The sequence below is a fragment of the Diabrotica undecimpunctata genome, chromosome 1, assembly GCF_040954645.1.
Source record: "Diabrotica undecimpunctata isolate CICGRU chromosome 1, icDiaUnde3, whole genome shotgun sequence".
Lineage (NCBI taxonomy): Eukaryota > Metazoa > Arthropoda > Insecta > Coleoptera > Chrysomelidae > Diabrotica > Diabrotica undecimpunctata.
Window position 1 is genome coordinate 119948748 of NC_092803.1, and position 14074 is coordinate 119962821.

General features: G+C 30.9%; 1 protein-coding gene across 3 annotated transcripts in view; it reads right to left on the reverse strand.

The window, feature by feature from the left end:
• Positions 1–1863: 1863 nt before the first annotated feature.
• Positions 1864–14074, reverse strand: part of Actn (alpha actinin) — a 230725-nt gene continuing 218514 nt past the window's right edge. For all 3 annotated transcript variants that reach the window (XM_072547253.1, XM_072547247.1, XM_072547258.1), the window contains 3 exons: positions 6573–6751; positions 4627–4856; positions 1864–3678 (listed from right to left, as the gene is read on the reverse strand). In XM_072547253.1, coding sequence (XP_072403354.1) covers positions 3520–3678; positions 4627–4856; positions 6573–6751 — 568 coding nt within the window. In that variant the 3' untranslated portion in view covers positions 1864–3519. The remainder of the gene's footprint in view (positions 3679–4626; positions 4857–6572; positions 6752–14074) is intronic.

A 14074-nucleotide genomic window follows, 5' to 3' on the forward strand; every position in this document is an offset into this window, starting at 1 on the left:
TATTTTTGTTTATTAAACTTATTAGAATTTATTGGTTATTCCTCCTCCTCCTCTATCCTTTATCCTTCGTAAGGATGTGGTGACGTTATGGTATTTGACGAATGGTTGCTATCCATTCTTCTCTCTCCTGGGCGCGGTGTGCTGCCTCAGACAGAGAGTAACCGGTAGCGCGCTTTATTTGGTCTGACCATCGGAGTGGCGATCTTCCTCGGGTTCTTTTACCATCTACCTTGCCTTCAACCACCAACCTCCCCATGCCTTCCATTCGTCTGGTAATGTGTCCAAAGTACCTCAATATATTTTGGTTGATGATTGTGGTAAGCCTAGTATTGACATAATTGTCGAGTTCTGTCAATATTGAGATATTGACAGAACTCGACCCGTGCTGTCCAGGGTATGCGCATCGTTCTACGATATATATCCACATTTCAAAGGCCATTATACGTCGTGAGTCGGACTTTTTAATGGTCCAAGTTTCTGACACAGATTGGTTATTACCTTCTTTTATATTTTTTTATATTTTGTAAAAAAATTATTTACTTTGATTATAATTTCATTTTATTATATTATTTACTTGTTTATTGTATTGTAAGAAAATGTAAAACATGTTTATGTTCTTATTATTGACAAAAAATCATGAATAAAGAATAAATGTATGATGTAATTTAAAAAAAGGACCACCTTCCTATATTACTTAGGATTAAAAAGACAAGATGTTATAATAAATTAAAACAAATTAAACTTTTGAGGAAAATTGTACCGTTCCACGAAGTCGAGCATCTGCGCGTTTCCACTCTGTCTCCCAAAATACTTACTCTGTCTGCTCTCAGTATCGACGGAGAAAATTTCGAAAGTCGTGAAATCTTTTTTAATTCTGCTGAAATGTTGTTGGTGTCGACTTGTATGCCCAGATAGATGAATACTTACAGCTTAGAAGTTTTAGTCAATATTAGTAATATCTGATCAACATTACCAGCTGTTTTACGTTTGTTAGTCGGCGTAAACTTGGTTTTACTCTGGTTTTATGGGCAATTCCATTGCTTCTGCTGTTGCTGTTAGTTCTGCTAAAACTGTGGTTGTTACACAGGTTCGTGTAATTATGCCCACGTCGTTTGCATACACCAAAGACACTTTTACCATGAAGGATTTGTACGAAATAGGTGAAAAGATTATAGCTCCACCAATGACTGCGTAAGTTCGCTGTAGTAGAGCGGTAATATTTGCCACCGCGATAACCAAATTTCCCGCGATCGTGATTATACCCCGTATTAATCGTACTATCTGGGGTTTAAAGTTTCGAAGCTTTGGAAATTATTATAATGACAATTAAAGTCCACTGAATATGGTTCGGAAACTATTTTCATGTGGCATTTTTATATTAACTACCATATTTAACGAGAATAAACCAAAATTTTAATTAAAAATACTTTATTTTTGACGTTTCTGTTTTCACCAAAGAGGAGAACGATGGCCGAGATTAAAATCAACAAGTAAAATATAAAGTATTTTTAATAAAAATGGTTTATTCACATTAAATGTAGTAGTTAGTTTACTAAAAATTATTATGTAAGACCTAAGTAACAGGAAAAAGGAAATCAAAAGAAAGAAAACAGCCTGATAAACATCTATGACTTCATAAACAGACAGGAAGCAATTTTTTCCGCTGCTACAGAAACTTAAGGTTATATCCAAACTCGGTGAATGAAAAGATTTTAAAGAAATAAGTTGGACTTAATGATTAAGAGAGAATAAGATTTAATAATATATAAGATATTAATGATTAAGAAAGATCTAGTACTAGAGCATTAGAATAATAATTATATTTATAACTTTTTGCTAAGTACTACAAGAAAAATACCGAAGAAAAATTTAAAATTACATATATTAAGATATAGACGTAAATTAAGAAATACAAAGTTCTCAATATAAGGTATATAGCACTGCATACACATCACAGCATCAGCTGCTCAACTCTAAAAATACACAATCAAATATACAGGATAGCTGATTTTGTTGGTGTGCTATTTACCCATTCTCCTCAACTTCAGATACACAGTTAGCGTGTTGTGAAAATAGACAACTTTACGATTGCAAAATAATGGTAGAGAAACATACTTTTTAATTTTCTGATTTTTTATCGTAAACTATCAAAATATAAAAATATCTGCTCTAACTGAGATATATTGTCAGCATTGGCATTAGTTTGAAATTGAAAAAAAGTCCATTTTGCTCAGAAAAATAATCTGTATATCTTTTATACCACTTTGTATGTCTATTCAATAAATTTGAATGTTTATGATGCTATTCAAGGAACTTTCCGATTTTCGATTTTTAGTTATAACCAACTACATTTTTCTTTTACGATGGCAAATATTTCTCTTGTAACGAGTTGATCATAACATTGACATATATCTATTCTAGCATGAATTGTCTTTGAATCAATTATACAGGCCTTAATTTTATTTACATTTTCAGAATTTTATAAGACAAAATATATCATACAGCATTAAATCCAATCAAGTATTTATCAGAGACACGATTCTGAAAATTGCTGTTTCTTGCACCTTAGTGCTCCCTTCCAATGTTAGTAGGCTAGTGATAAAAAGGCAAAAATAGTATTCCAACAAAATCATCGACCCCATAAAATTAAAAATAAATTATTTCGAATCAAATATATTTTATTTCTCATTACTTATATAAGTTAGTATACTTTGGGCAAATACTTTATTTTACATTACATAAACTCCAACCAAAAAATAATATATATAATAGTAAAAGCTCTTTATTACATTCCATGTTTGAACTAAAAGTTATAAGGTTGAGCTTAAAATCTACGATAATAAAGAGCATTTACCTAAAAATAATAAAATCTGTACACTTCAAGCCTAAAAGTAAATAAATAAATATCTGAGCACTTGCAAAAAAAGTACATAATAAAGGTGGTCTATAACGGGAGGGAAAAATGATGAAACGGTGAACGTGTTTTTAATCTGAAAGAAAAAAAAGAAGCCAAAACAAAAAAAAATTCGATGAATTCGATTTTCAACTTGATTTTATCAAGTGTCGTTTAGCTGGCAAGCCTGTTTTCAACAAGGGACATCCCACTAAACAAGGTAATATCACAATGCAACAACTATACTTTATATACCAGGCTATATCATAGCAATATCATCTTACGAAGACTTAATTTAACATAGACAATAACAATTTTTGCAAAAATCAAAAAGTATTGGCACAATAACTGATATAGTAGGTACTTATCAACACTAGTTTGTAGAAACTCGTTGGTAGTGTAGTTGTTTCACAACAATATTACAGCATTCAGTAGGTTCTATCACTACAACTGATATGTGTGAAATTTAGCATTACAAATCGATATTTCAATATTTTTTAAGAAAAATAAATATATGTAACATTTTTTGTTAATTTAAGGGATCTTTTGACAACCCTAATATGGCTTTGATAATATCACCGTGAGTACGATGGGTGTTTTTGATATATTTATATTTAAAACAACGTTTAAAGGTCTGATTCTCCATAAAGAGCCGTTGAGAAGGACATATAGTCAAGAGCTCCGGGAACACTGTTGGGTCCCTTGTATGGAGGCATACGTTGGATGCAGTACTCGGCTTGGTCTGGTGGTAGTTCTCTTCTTAATTCATCGGGCAAGATGTATGGCTAAAAATAAATACAAAATTAATTATTAATTACTGTAAATTAATAATTATTTAATTAAACAATTTTCATCATCACAGATACATCCACTGACTACCAAAAGTATGTCCTGAAATTTCCCAGCCAGTTATTGAAATAATAATATATAATAGGTACTTTTTGGGTATATAAATTTAAATAGGTAGAACAAAGGTAGCATATTTGGTGCCGAATGATATGGGTTGAATTCTCACTACATGAATGGTCTAACATGCGTAGTGCAGCTCGTCTACACTTCTTTAGCAATATTTATGGCCATATATCAACAGGACTAGTACTCTTTGAAATTATGTAAACTAGAATTTTTCGGATACCGCTACAGAAAGTAGTCCTGTGATGTGAAACCGCACGATCTTGGAAATCAAAACATCTCAAAAAACATTGATCACGGTTTTATAGCGGTCACCATTGAATGTAAAGTTCTGGCGGGCATCATTTTTAAAAAAGTAGGAATCAATAAGTTCCTACGAACGATTGAAAATTTCCAACTAAAATGACAGAAACTTATCTATATTTCGGAAGAACTAAGATATAAACTAAAAAATACAAAACATTGAAAAGCGATTGGTACAGACCATACACCAGTTGAAAGATAAAATGTCTAAATCCATAAGGGAAAACCATGGATGTACTATTATCAGCCATTCAACGCTGTGTATATCTAGGGTTTATTACCAAACAAATGGCAGCTTTCAACCTTTTGCATACTGAAAGTGATAAAACAATTCCAACACAAAAACTATACTCGAACCAACAGGCCCAAATAAGGATAGAATAACTTAGCGAGAAGGTACAGATAAAAAGAGGAACGAGGCAGCGGTGTTGTAGAACCACCGTGACTAATAAGCAATGACGGTAGACGGTTTTGGAAACAATGTCGACATGACAATATTACATTTTTGTGTTACTTACCTTATCTGCAGCTAAAATACGGAAACTATCAATGACTTGTTCAGCGGTATCTGTATCTGTGCTCTCCCTAGTCATGAAATCTAAGAAAGCATCGAAGTGTACATATCCAGTGCTATTTGGATCTACGACAGCTAAAATTCTCTGGAAATCGATGTCTCCTTGTCTGTCTTTTCCAATGGAATAGCCCAAAGAGACTAGGCACGATTTGAATTCTTCGGGTGTCAAGCGACCTAAACATAAAATAATATATGTATAAATATGCCAAGAATTTATAATTATTTAGCATAAAATAAGAAAAATTTATTTGTTCTATTACAGAATTTAATTCCAAAAATCAGCACACGATCGATTCCATGACTGTAATCATCGGTTCCTTTGATCAAAGGCATTGGGGAAACAAAAAGTTTTATCGTAACTAATCTAGCCAGTAATCTACATATCAATTTTAATGTTCTTATTACTACCTCTACGACTCTTGTTATGTTGAGTAATCTTTTTGTCTATAACATTTAACTTTTTAACTTCATTTCAGTTAATTCTAATTTTAAAGTATATACCATACGTCATAAGGGTGCAACATTATATCGCCATCCATGCATCATTTTTCATGTGTCTCTAATAATAAAGTTTACTCATCATTTTATACATAGTCATCATACATCATAAGATTACTTCTTTTTTATCTTTGTAATAGATGGGGCGTCCTTGATATTTATTTTTTTATTATGTTGGCCCCTTGAAAGAAATTTTTAATTTCTCTATTTCTATATTTCTTTATGTTTTAATTCATTTTCATTACATCTCTGATCTTAAAATTCTTTTAGTTATTTTATTTGCTGAATATTTTGTTCTGTTCCCTTCATATACCGTATCTATTTAATTATAAGTCTTTTTCTTTCTCTACATGGATCTTCAGGTTGTATGTATGTATTTTAAAATGTCATTTATTTGATACTTTCTTTTTATTTTTAATATACATGTCCCCTGTAAAACATTGTCGATCTGAGAACGTGATGAGTTAGTCGCTACTCCACGCATAATAGACTGGATGGTTCTAATCCCCCACACAGCGCGTCCCAATGGCATTACGGAGCGCTTATGGGTATATAGGACCATAGGAAGAGTGGCATATGGCATAACCAAATAAAACACCGCGGATCAACTGAGAACATGACATAGGAGCTGCAGCTATATCATTATCTGTAGATGTGTTCATTGAACATGAAACACATGACAACAGGATTGAACATGAGACACATGAGGATAGAATTATACAGAAACGTGCCAAATCAAAATTTCCCAGAAGAAGAAATGAGTGCATCTTCTGAATCCATCAATAAAATTTCGTCATTCTGAATATCTTCTCAAGAAATTGCCCCTACAACGATGTCCAATAAGGCATTTTTCCTACCATACCGCTGGTATATTTCCGGCTCTAAAATCAATGAAAGAGTTGGAGCTAGGGTATACGGAGTGAAACCAAGGCAACATGAAATTACTAGGTAATGACACAGAATAAATAACAATTGCTTTATGATTCTGTGGTAATGATGAAAAAACCCATACAAAGCTTCAAAGAAATATATACAGAGGAAAATGTTGTTTGTTATGATAAAGGAGGTAATATCCTTTTCTAAATTCTGTTTTTATTACACATTTGATATTCAATACTTTAAAATATGATACTTAAAGTCTCAACGGACTGGTAAACTCACTTCAATGTCAGTATTTACTAGGTCCATGGTACTTTGGATTGGTTTCGCGATTGAATCTAATCGAACGAGGCATGAATAATACAGTGAGACCTAGTGGTTTGGTGACCAGTTGGTGATTCCTACCGAAAACCATTAACACGAAAAATTAAACTATAAATATGGAGAGGAGTACACAGTAAAAATTAAATTATTAAGAAGAAAAAATTGATATGATTAAATATCTTGACTTACCAGTTCTGTTCTTATCGAAGTGATTGAAGGAAGATCTGAATTCGTTGAGCTGTTCTTGTGTAATACCCTTAGAATCACGGGTCAAAATTTGGTTTTCGACTTCATTGATATTGCGGTTGATTGAGGTTAGGAGTTGCTCCCATCCGACACGGAGAGTTTCCATTGTATATTGGGTATATCTGAAAACATTATTTTGATTAGCATACTATAAGTTACACTCTTATCAAATCAAACTTCTTATCAGACACGTTAAATGCCTCGGCTATTCCAAATATCAGCAAATGAAACTAATATTACACATTTAATTATTTGCAGCAAAATGGTATAAACCAGAATAACTACGATAGAAAAAAAAATTAAAAGTTGCTTCTAATAAAGCTTAATTTTAAATGGAAAATGTAAATGAAAATTTACTTAAACTTTCCTGTCTAATATGCGACGCGACAACGCTGGGTTGCGGTAATTTTTTTTTGTGTAAGTAAAATAAGTAAAGGATTGATTGAACCTCTTTGACAATATTTATTATAAATACATTATTTGTACTACAGTCTGCGTCTAAAGCTGCTACGCTCCCCATATCTTTATTGAAGCTTGAACTGGAATTAATAAATTTCTGAATTGCTGAACTAACACATTTTTGTTCATAGTGTTATGTCGTTTCCATATATTTTATTTTAATTATTAATAATTTTAATTAAATATCTAGTTGGAAATGGATCCTTAAGGGTTCTTGTTTATTAATCTGTCATCAAAAACTCAAGACACAAAAACGTTTCTCTAATTCTGTGTTATTCAGCCATCATTAGTAATACCATTGTTTAAATAGAACTAGTTAGCCAACGCAATGTATAAATTTGTTTGATTCTAATTGAGACAGTCACTAGATGTCACCACTCTTTCTGTCTCAATAGATTTTAATATACCATTGTTTGTTTGATATACCTTATACTAGATGGTGCTATGTGAAAAAGTTAAAGACTAAACTTAACGTCCATTTTTGATCCATTGAATTAAATTCACCAGCGTTGCAATATTTCACTGACATAGTAGCAACAATTTTATTTACAAATAAACATGTAAAAAAACAGACCTTGAATAACTTAAGATATTCATTTAAAATAGAGTTATTACTATCAACTAGTAAATATCGTGTCAACTAAAATTGTACATAAACGTACTGTGGCTTCTAAATCTTCCTATATCTAAATAAGTTTAAAGAATTTAAATATTTTATTTTATTTGGAAGTGAATTACAAAAATTTGGTCCGAGGTAAGTAAAACATTTTAATTCTGTGTGTTTAAAACAAAAAACATTTGTATGAGAAATGAACAAATTAGGTATTTAGAAATAAATTTTAGCGGATAATACATACATTCGATAATATTTGAAAAAAGTGATTTTAAATTAAAATAATGTTACTTCCATAATAAATAAATCGTTTTTTACAGATGGCTGGAAATATTTGTTGTTATTACAAATGTGGTTTATCATCATACAAAATTCATGGCTTAAGAATGTTCAGATGTCCGACAAAAAATCTTTCGGCTTGTCAAACATGGATATTACACTCTGGTAAGTAAATAGAAACTTTTTTTATATTCTTTTATTTTACACCGTTTCCGTTACGTAATTAACTTAAAAAAATGTTTATTTTTTTTTTCATTCATCATTTGAATTTTACGTTTTCGTTGGTATTATAATTATGATATAATAAACTTCGGAAAAACAAATTATTGAATAAATATCAAGTTAATAAACATAAAAAAATATTAGATATTTAAATATGTATTTCTTTAGCTACCTATTTTTAGTTATTGTACTGAAAAGTAGAAATAAGTTCATCTTTATCGGAGAACTAATTTATACACCAGTCCATCTGTAAAAAAATCATTGATTACACGTAAAAATCTTATAAAGATATTTGAAGGTTCTAAAAGATATACGAGTGTTAGTTAATAATAAATCTGTGAAGACATACAGGTATTTTGGTTTGTTTTTGTTTAAACAATTTTAAAAAGTGAGAGGTCATTCTTTTGCTTATAAAACGTTTTTTATCCAGTTTAGAGAAAAATAGTTAAAATAAAAATTGTAGATCTCAAAAAGTTCTTCCTTTTGTGAGTTTCTAAATTAAAATATATAAAGAATTCACCAAAATAGTTGCAAAAAACCCTTGATTTTGCAGAAATTTATAAATTTTAATAACTTTGTTTTTGCATAATGGTATGTAATGTAACTAATAAAAATAGTGACGATTTGTTTATCATGGAAAGCGATTATTTAAACAACTTTTTGTTGAGCTACCCCAGTTAAAAAAAAATTATGTTTTACATGCCACAGAAGCCAAGATATTGCAAATTTTACAAGCGTGATTTATTTTAAAAAAGTTCAAATCTAAAAAAAAACGGAGCTCAGATGGTTCTCCATTCTACTTTTCCGAAGAGGTATTTTACGAATACCATCATTTTAACGGGTTATAAATTTTTACTTCTTTACCGCATATGCCATCTGTAAGCTGGATCGCACAATTCAGATCTGCATTTAGAGTCCCTTCAATTTTCAGCTCTTACTGTTAATAGACAATGGAAGTATGATTTTAAGAATAAAATGCTTTGGTTTTAAATATAAAATGCTCTCTTGGCTCGTAATGGTCATAGAAGATTCTTTTTTTTTTAGAAAGTGTGTTTTTCATCAGTTTTTCGTTAGCCTCTATATAAGTTTGTGCCATAAACGATATCAAAGATATAAATGTTTATAAACAGATTAAATAACCTATAAACTATTTGCTCTGATTGATATTTAGCGCACTGTAATAACTTATTAATTTCCATAATTTCAAGGAGCTATGTTATATGTTTTTGCACAAAAAAGAGTTATTTTAATTTATAAATAACTACAAAAATAAGGTTTTTTGCAACTATTTCGATTAATAGTTTCTTGTATTTTAATTTGGATACTCTCAAAAGTTACATTACTTTTTATGATCTACAACTCTAAAAAAAGCTGAAAAAATCTTAAACAGATATTTAAAGTCTCTAAAAGGTATATGAGGGGTAGCTGATGACAATTATGTGAAAAATTTAGCTAATTTTGCTTTGCTTTTTTTTAAACAATCGTAAAAAGTGAAAAAAGTTTATGCGCATAAAACGTTAAAATAAAAGTTATAGATCATAAAATGTTCTCTAATATTGATATTTTTATAATTAAAATACATAAAGAATTGACCGAGATAATTTAAAAACCCTTATTTTTAAAGTATCATTTATAAATGTTAATAACTTTCTTTTTGCATAACGATATGTAATACAACTATTTAAAATTATGGCAGTTAATGAGTTTTTAAAGTGTGCTAAATGTCATACAGAACGACCATACAGTTTATGAGTTATTCAATTTGTTTATCCAGGAGACCGATTATTTAAACAACTGTACCTGTCCAAACAGTCACTCTAGGGATATTTTGTAAATAGCAATCGATTTTTTATGGCTTCGTTTTAAATTATTAAAAAAAACATCAAGAATATAATAAATTTGTTTTTAAAAATCAGTTTGAAGAGTAACAAATTTTTAGCATATAAAAATTTTTAATAACTTTGACTTTTTTATGTCACACTTGTATGTAGGCTCAATATAAAGCTAATAAAAAAAACATTAAAAAAAAACCAAAACCTTCTATGGCCCAGAGGAAATCAAATAGCATTTTTTTTCTTGTTTAAGAAATTGCAAATATTTTCATTGTTTATTAACATCAAGAGCTGAAAATTGAACATTGTAAAAGAATATCTAATTTTTATAATTTGATTTATCAATAGCATACACAGTGAAGAAGTAAATTATTTTGAAACATTAAAATAATGGTACTCGTAAAATATCGCCACAGAAAAATGCAAGGGAGATCTGTCCGCTGCAATATCTCAGCTTGTTTCTTGTTAGTGGTTATAGAAAGTTCTGTTTTTTTTTTAATTGTGCTTTTACGCCAGCTTTTCATTGAGCCTACGTACAGCCGTATGACATGAAAAATATCAAAAGTAGTATAAATGTTTAGAAGCTAAAAAGCACTTTTGCAAACCGTTTTTTTTTTTATAATAAGTTTAATAAAATGTTGAAGTTTATAAATAAAGCTTCAAATAATCGATTCAAAAAACATCAAATAACTGTCAAAGGTTAAACACCCTTTTTAAAGTTCCTAATGGATTTTAAAGATTTAAACAGTGTTAAACAGATAAATTAATTCATCGACGAGTTAACAATACGAAGCGAAGTTCTTTAATCACAATGTGATAAGAAAACGAGTATCAAATTTGGTTTTATATTTCAATAGTCGAATTTAATTGTGGCTATATTGGTTTAATTAAAGAAAACCAGTGAAAATCCCAAGAAATAGGTGAGATCCTTTGTTTCTTTCTTTCCAGTTTGGGAGAGGGTCCTTTAGGTACTCACGTTTAGGTATTGTGTTACGGTCTGGGTAACCAGAACTACACATCATGAACAGCAATTAAATATTTACATTTACACAAAACAACTCCAGTTTCAACCCAAAATCATATGTCGTTGCCGCAGTCTCTAGCCCTCCTTCCCGTTCGTTTTCTAAAAGGGGACAAGTTATTGCCATGCACTCCATTTTGAATACTGTTTTATTTGAATATATTAAAGAAATTGATAAAATAGTTTATCCAAAAAATATTACTTTTAAATCTCGCATTTCGAATAATCGAATCTACATTTTCCTTACTTCTACCGACATCGTTGATCAACTAATACACCGAACGTCATAATTAATTTCACCGTCATCTTGATCTGCAGGCTTCTTTCTGCGATCAAAAGAATCCTTATTTCAAATGTATCTCCTTCCATCCCGCGTTCACTAATCGAACAGTCCCTAAGAAATACGGAACATCAGATGATCAATAGGCATATATCATGAGTTTCCTGCTATATGTATATTTTTACTTCATCTTTTGCCAAATTTAGACACAATATTTAATTAAGTAAGAAAACTTTATGTACTTCAGATACTAGCCCAAGTCTAGTTTGAAAAAAAAAAGTTAAACAAAAAATAAAAAATAAAAAATAAAAAATAAAAAATAACCTTAAAATATCCAATCCCTTTTTTAATCAAAAGGTTATACTTGATAAAATAAAAGTTTTGGAACAAATCTGGACCTAACCATATATACTCTTTTCTTCCTTCACCCTTTCCTTATTCATCCTTAGTTTCACAAGATACCAATTATCCGAACTCTTCTATAAACTATTTCGGACTAAAAGCTGCACTCAAATCCTATAAAAACACAAAAATTAGGATTTTCTATAATTATCTTGAAAAATTTCTCGAAAATTCCTTAGGCACCAACGACCCTCTAAATGAAGCCAGTAAATTTATCACTGACATACCGCTGACAATCGTTAATGAAAGATCTTGCCCTAATCTATACTAATATAAAAAAAAAATCATTACAAAAAAAATTTTTTGTTAAAATCCATTATAAAAGGTATATAAATTAAAAAACCCAAATGGGCTATGTCATGAAGAATAAAGGTTTTCGGAATCTATATTCCATCATCAGTGTCTAGGTGAACATGTTTTAAGCCGCTAAATATCTGGGTAAAAACCCGTTAAAAGTTATACGTTACAATTTAGTTTACATTATTTAGTCTTATATATTAGGATGTTAAAGCTACCAGTGGATATAATAACATGGCAAATGTTATCATATCCACTGGTAACTCAACCCTGGTGAGGTACCAACCTCATATAAACTTATACAAAGTGTAGTAAATCTACTTCAAGATAGATCTAACGAACTAGGATTATCACTTACTGAGAACAAAACCAAATTAGTAAAATTTTCCAGAAGAATTTTCACTCCCTTAACCAAAATTTTATTTAACAATTCTCTACTTTCTGTTGTTTCTTCTTCTTTTTGGAGTGCCATATCCCTACGGAACGTCGGCGACTACCATGCTTACAATATTTTTATACTGATCTCGGTCTTGCGCTACGTGTAGCAATTGGTCCGCTGTCAAACCTGTCCACTGCCGCAAATTCCTCAACCAAGAGAGTTTCTTCCGTCCTATCCATTTCTTTCCTTCGATTTTACCGTTGAGAATTAGCCGAAGGAACTCATATCTTGGTCCTCTGATTATATGTCCAAGATATTCTAGTTTACGCCTCTTAATAATATTTAATAGAGTTCGTTGATGTCCCATTCTTCGAAGAACTTCTTCGTTTCTGGTTCTGCTAGTCCATGGAATTTTTAGTATCCTTCGATACAACCACATCTCAAACGCCTCGATTTTATTCATGATATCGGCGTTTAAAGTCCAAGTTTCACATCCATACAAAAGTACAGACCACACGTAGCATCTTGTAAACTTTTCACGGATTTCCAAATTTAATGAGTTATTGGATAATAGAGGCTTGAATTTTTGAAATGAGTTTCTTGCCTGTTCAATTCTACATCGAATTTCGAAGGATAGATCTAGATTTTGGGTAATCCAACATCCAAGGTATTTGAATCTCTGAACTCTCTGCAGCGGTTGTTGGTTTAATATCAGTTGGGTTGCGCCGATATTCACTTTACTGGTCACCATGTATTTAGTTTTATCAATATTTATCGACAGTCCCCAATTTGTGCATTCCATGTCAACTCTATTGATTAGCTCCTGCAGTTCTGTTGTTAATTAATGTAAAATTCTCGGTTTTATGTTTGACTCCAGATTAAATTGAAAGAATCCAGTCTCTGAACTTAAAATCAATTGTTTTAAAAGGTTGAACATTTTTAAAACCTTCAGTCATCTTTAATGGGGTGCCGATAAAACTACTTCTAGGTCTGAGCGCTTTTCGCTTTAGTCCTATTGAGAGTGTATACCGTGAATCTAATGAACTTTCTCCTACCCTAAGACGATAATCACTTCTACTTTCGTATGCTGCATCAACATCCGCAAATCCATTTAATCCCGTTCATTCCCTAATTGCCACAATGGCGTTTTCTTCCATTAACAATAACCAACACCTTATCATAAAACCTATACCTCAATTAATTTGTCCACTACTTAAAAATATTGACCTTTTTCAGACTAGTTCATTTCCTCTAACTTTACTTCCCCTCTGGGCTAAAGATCTCCCCTCAATATATACCTCACTCACCATTTTTAACAAACTTGAATCTTCTAACCTTCTTATAAAGAAAGCATTTTTAGAATTTAATTCTCTATACAGATGCTTCTAAAACTACCACTGGTATTGGTTGCGCAGTAACCACTAAACATGAACTTGTAAGATCATCTCGGTTACCCGTAATATGCAACGTTTGCACAGGTGAACTATATAGTATTCTGTTGGCTTTTAAATGCATCTCCCATCAAAACAGACATATTGCCCATTTGTTCAGATTAACTTTCATATATCCGTTTAGTCAATACAATTTTCACTGACCACCTATTAGTTCAAAACATTCATAACATATACCAAAATCTCTTTGCTTACGATATAAGTCTCTCT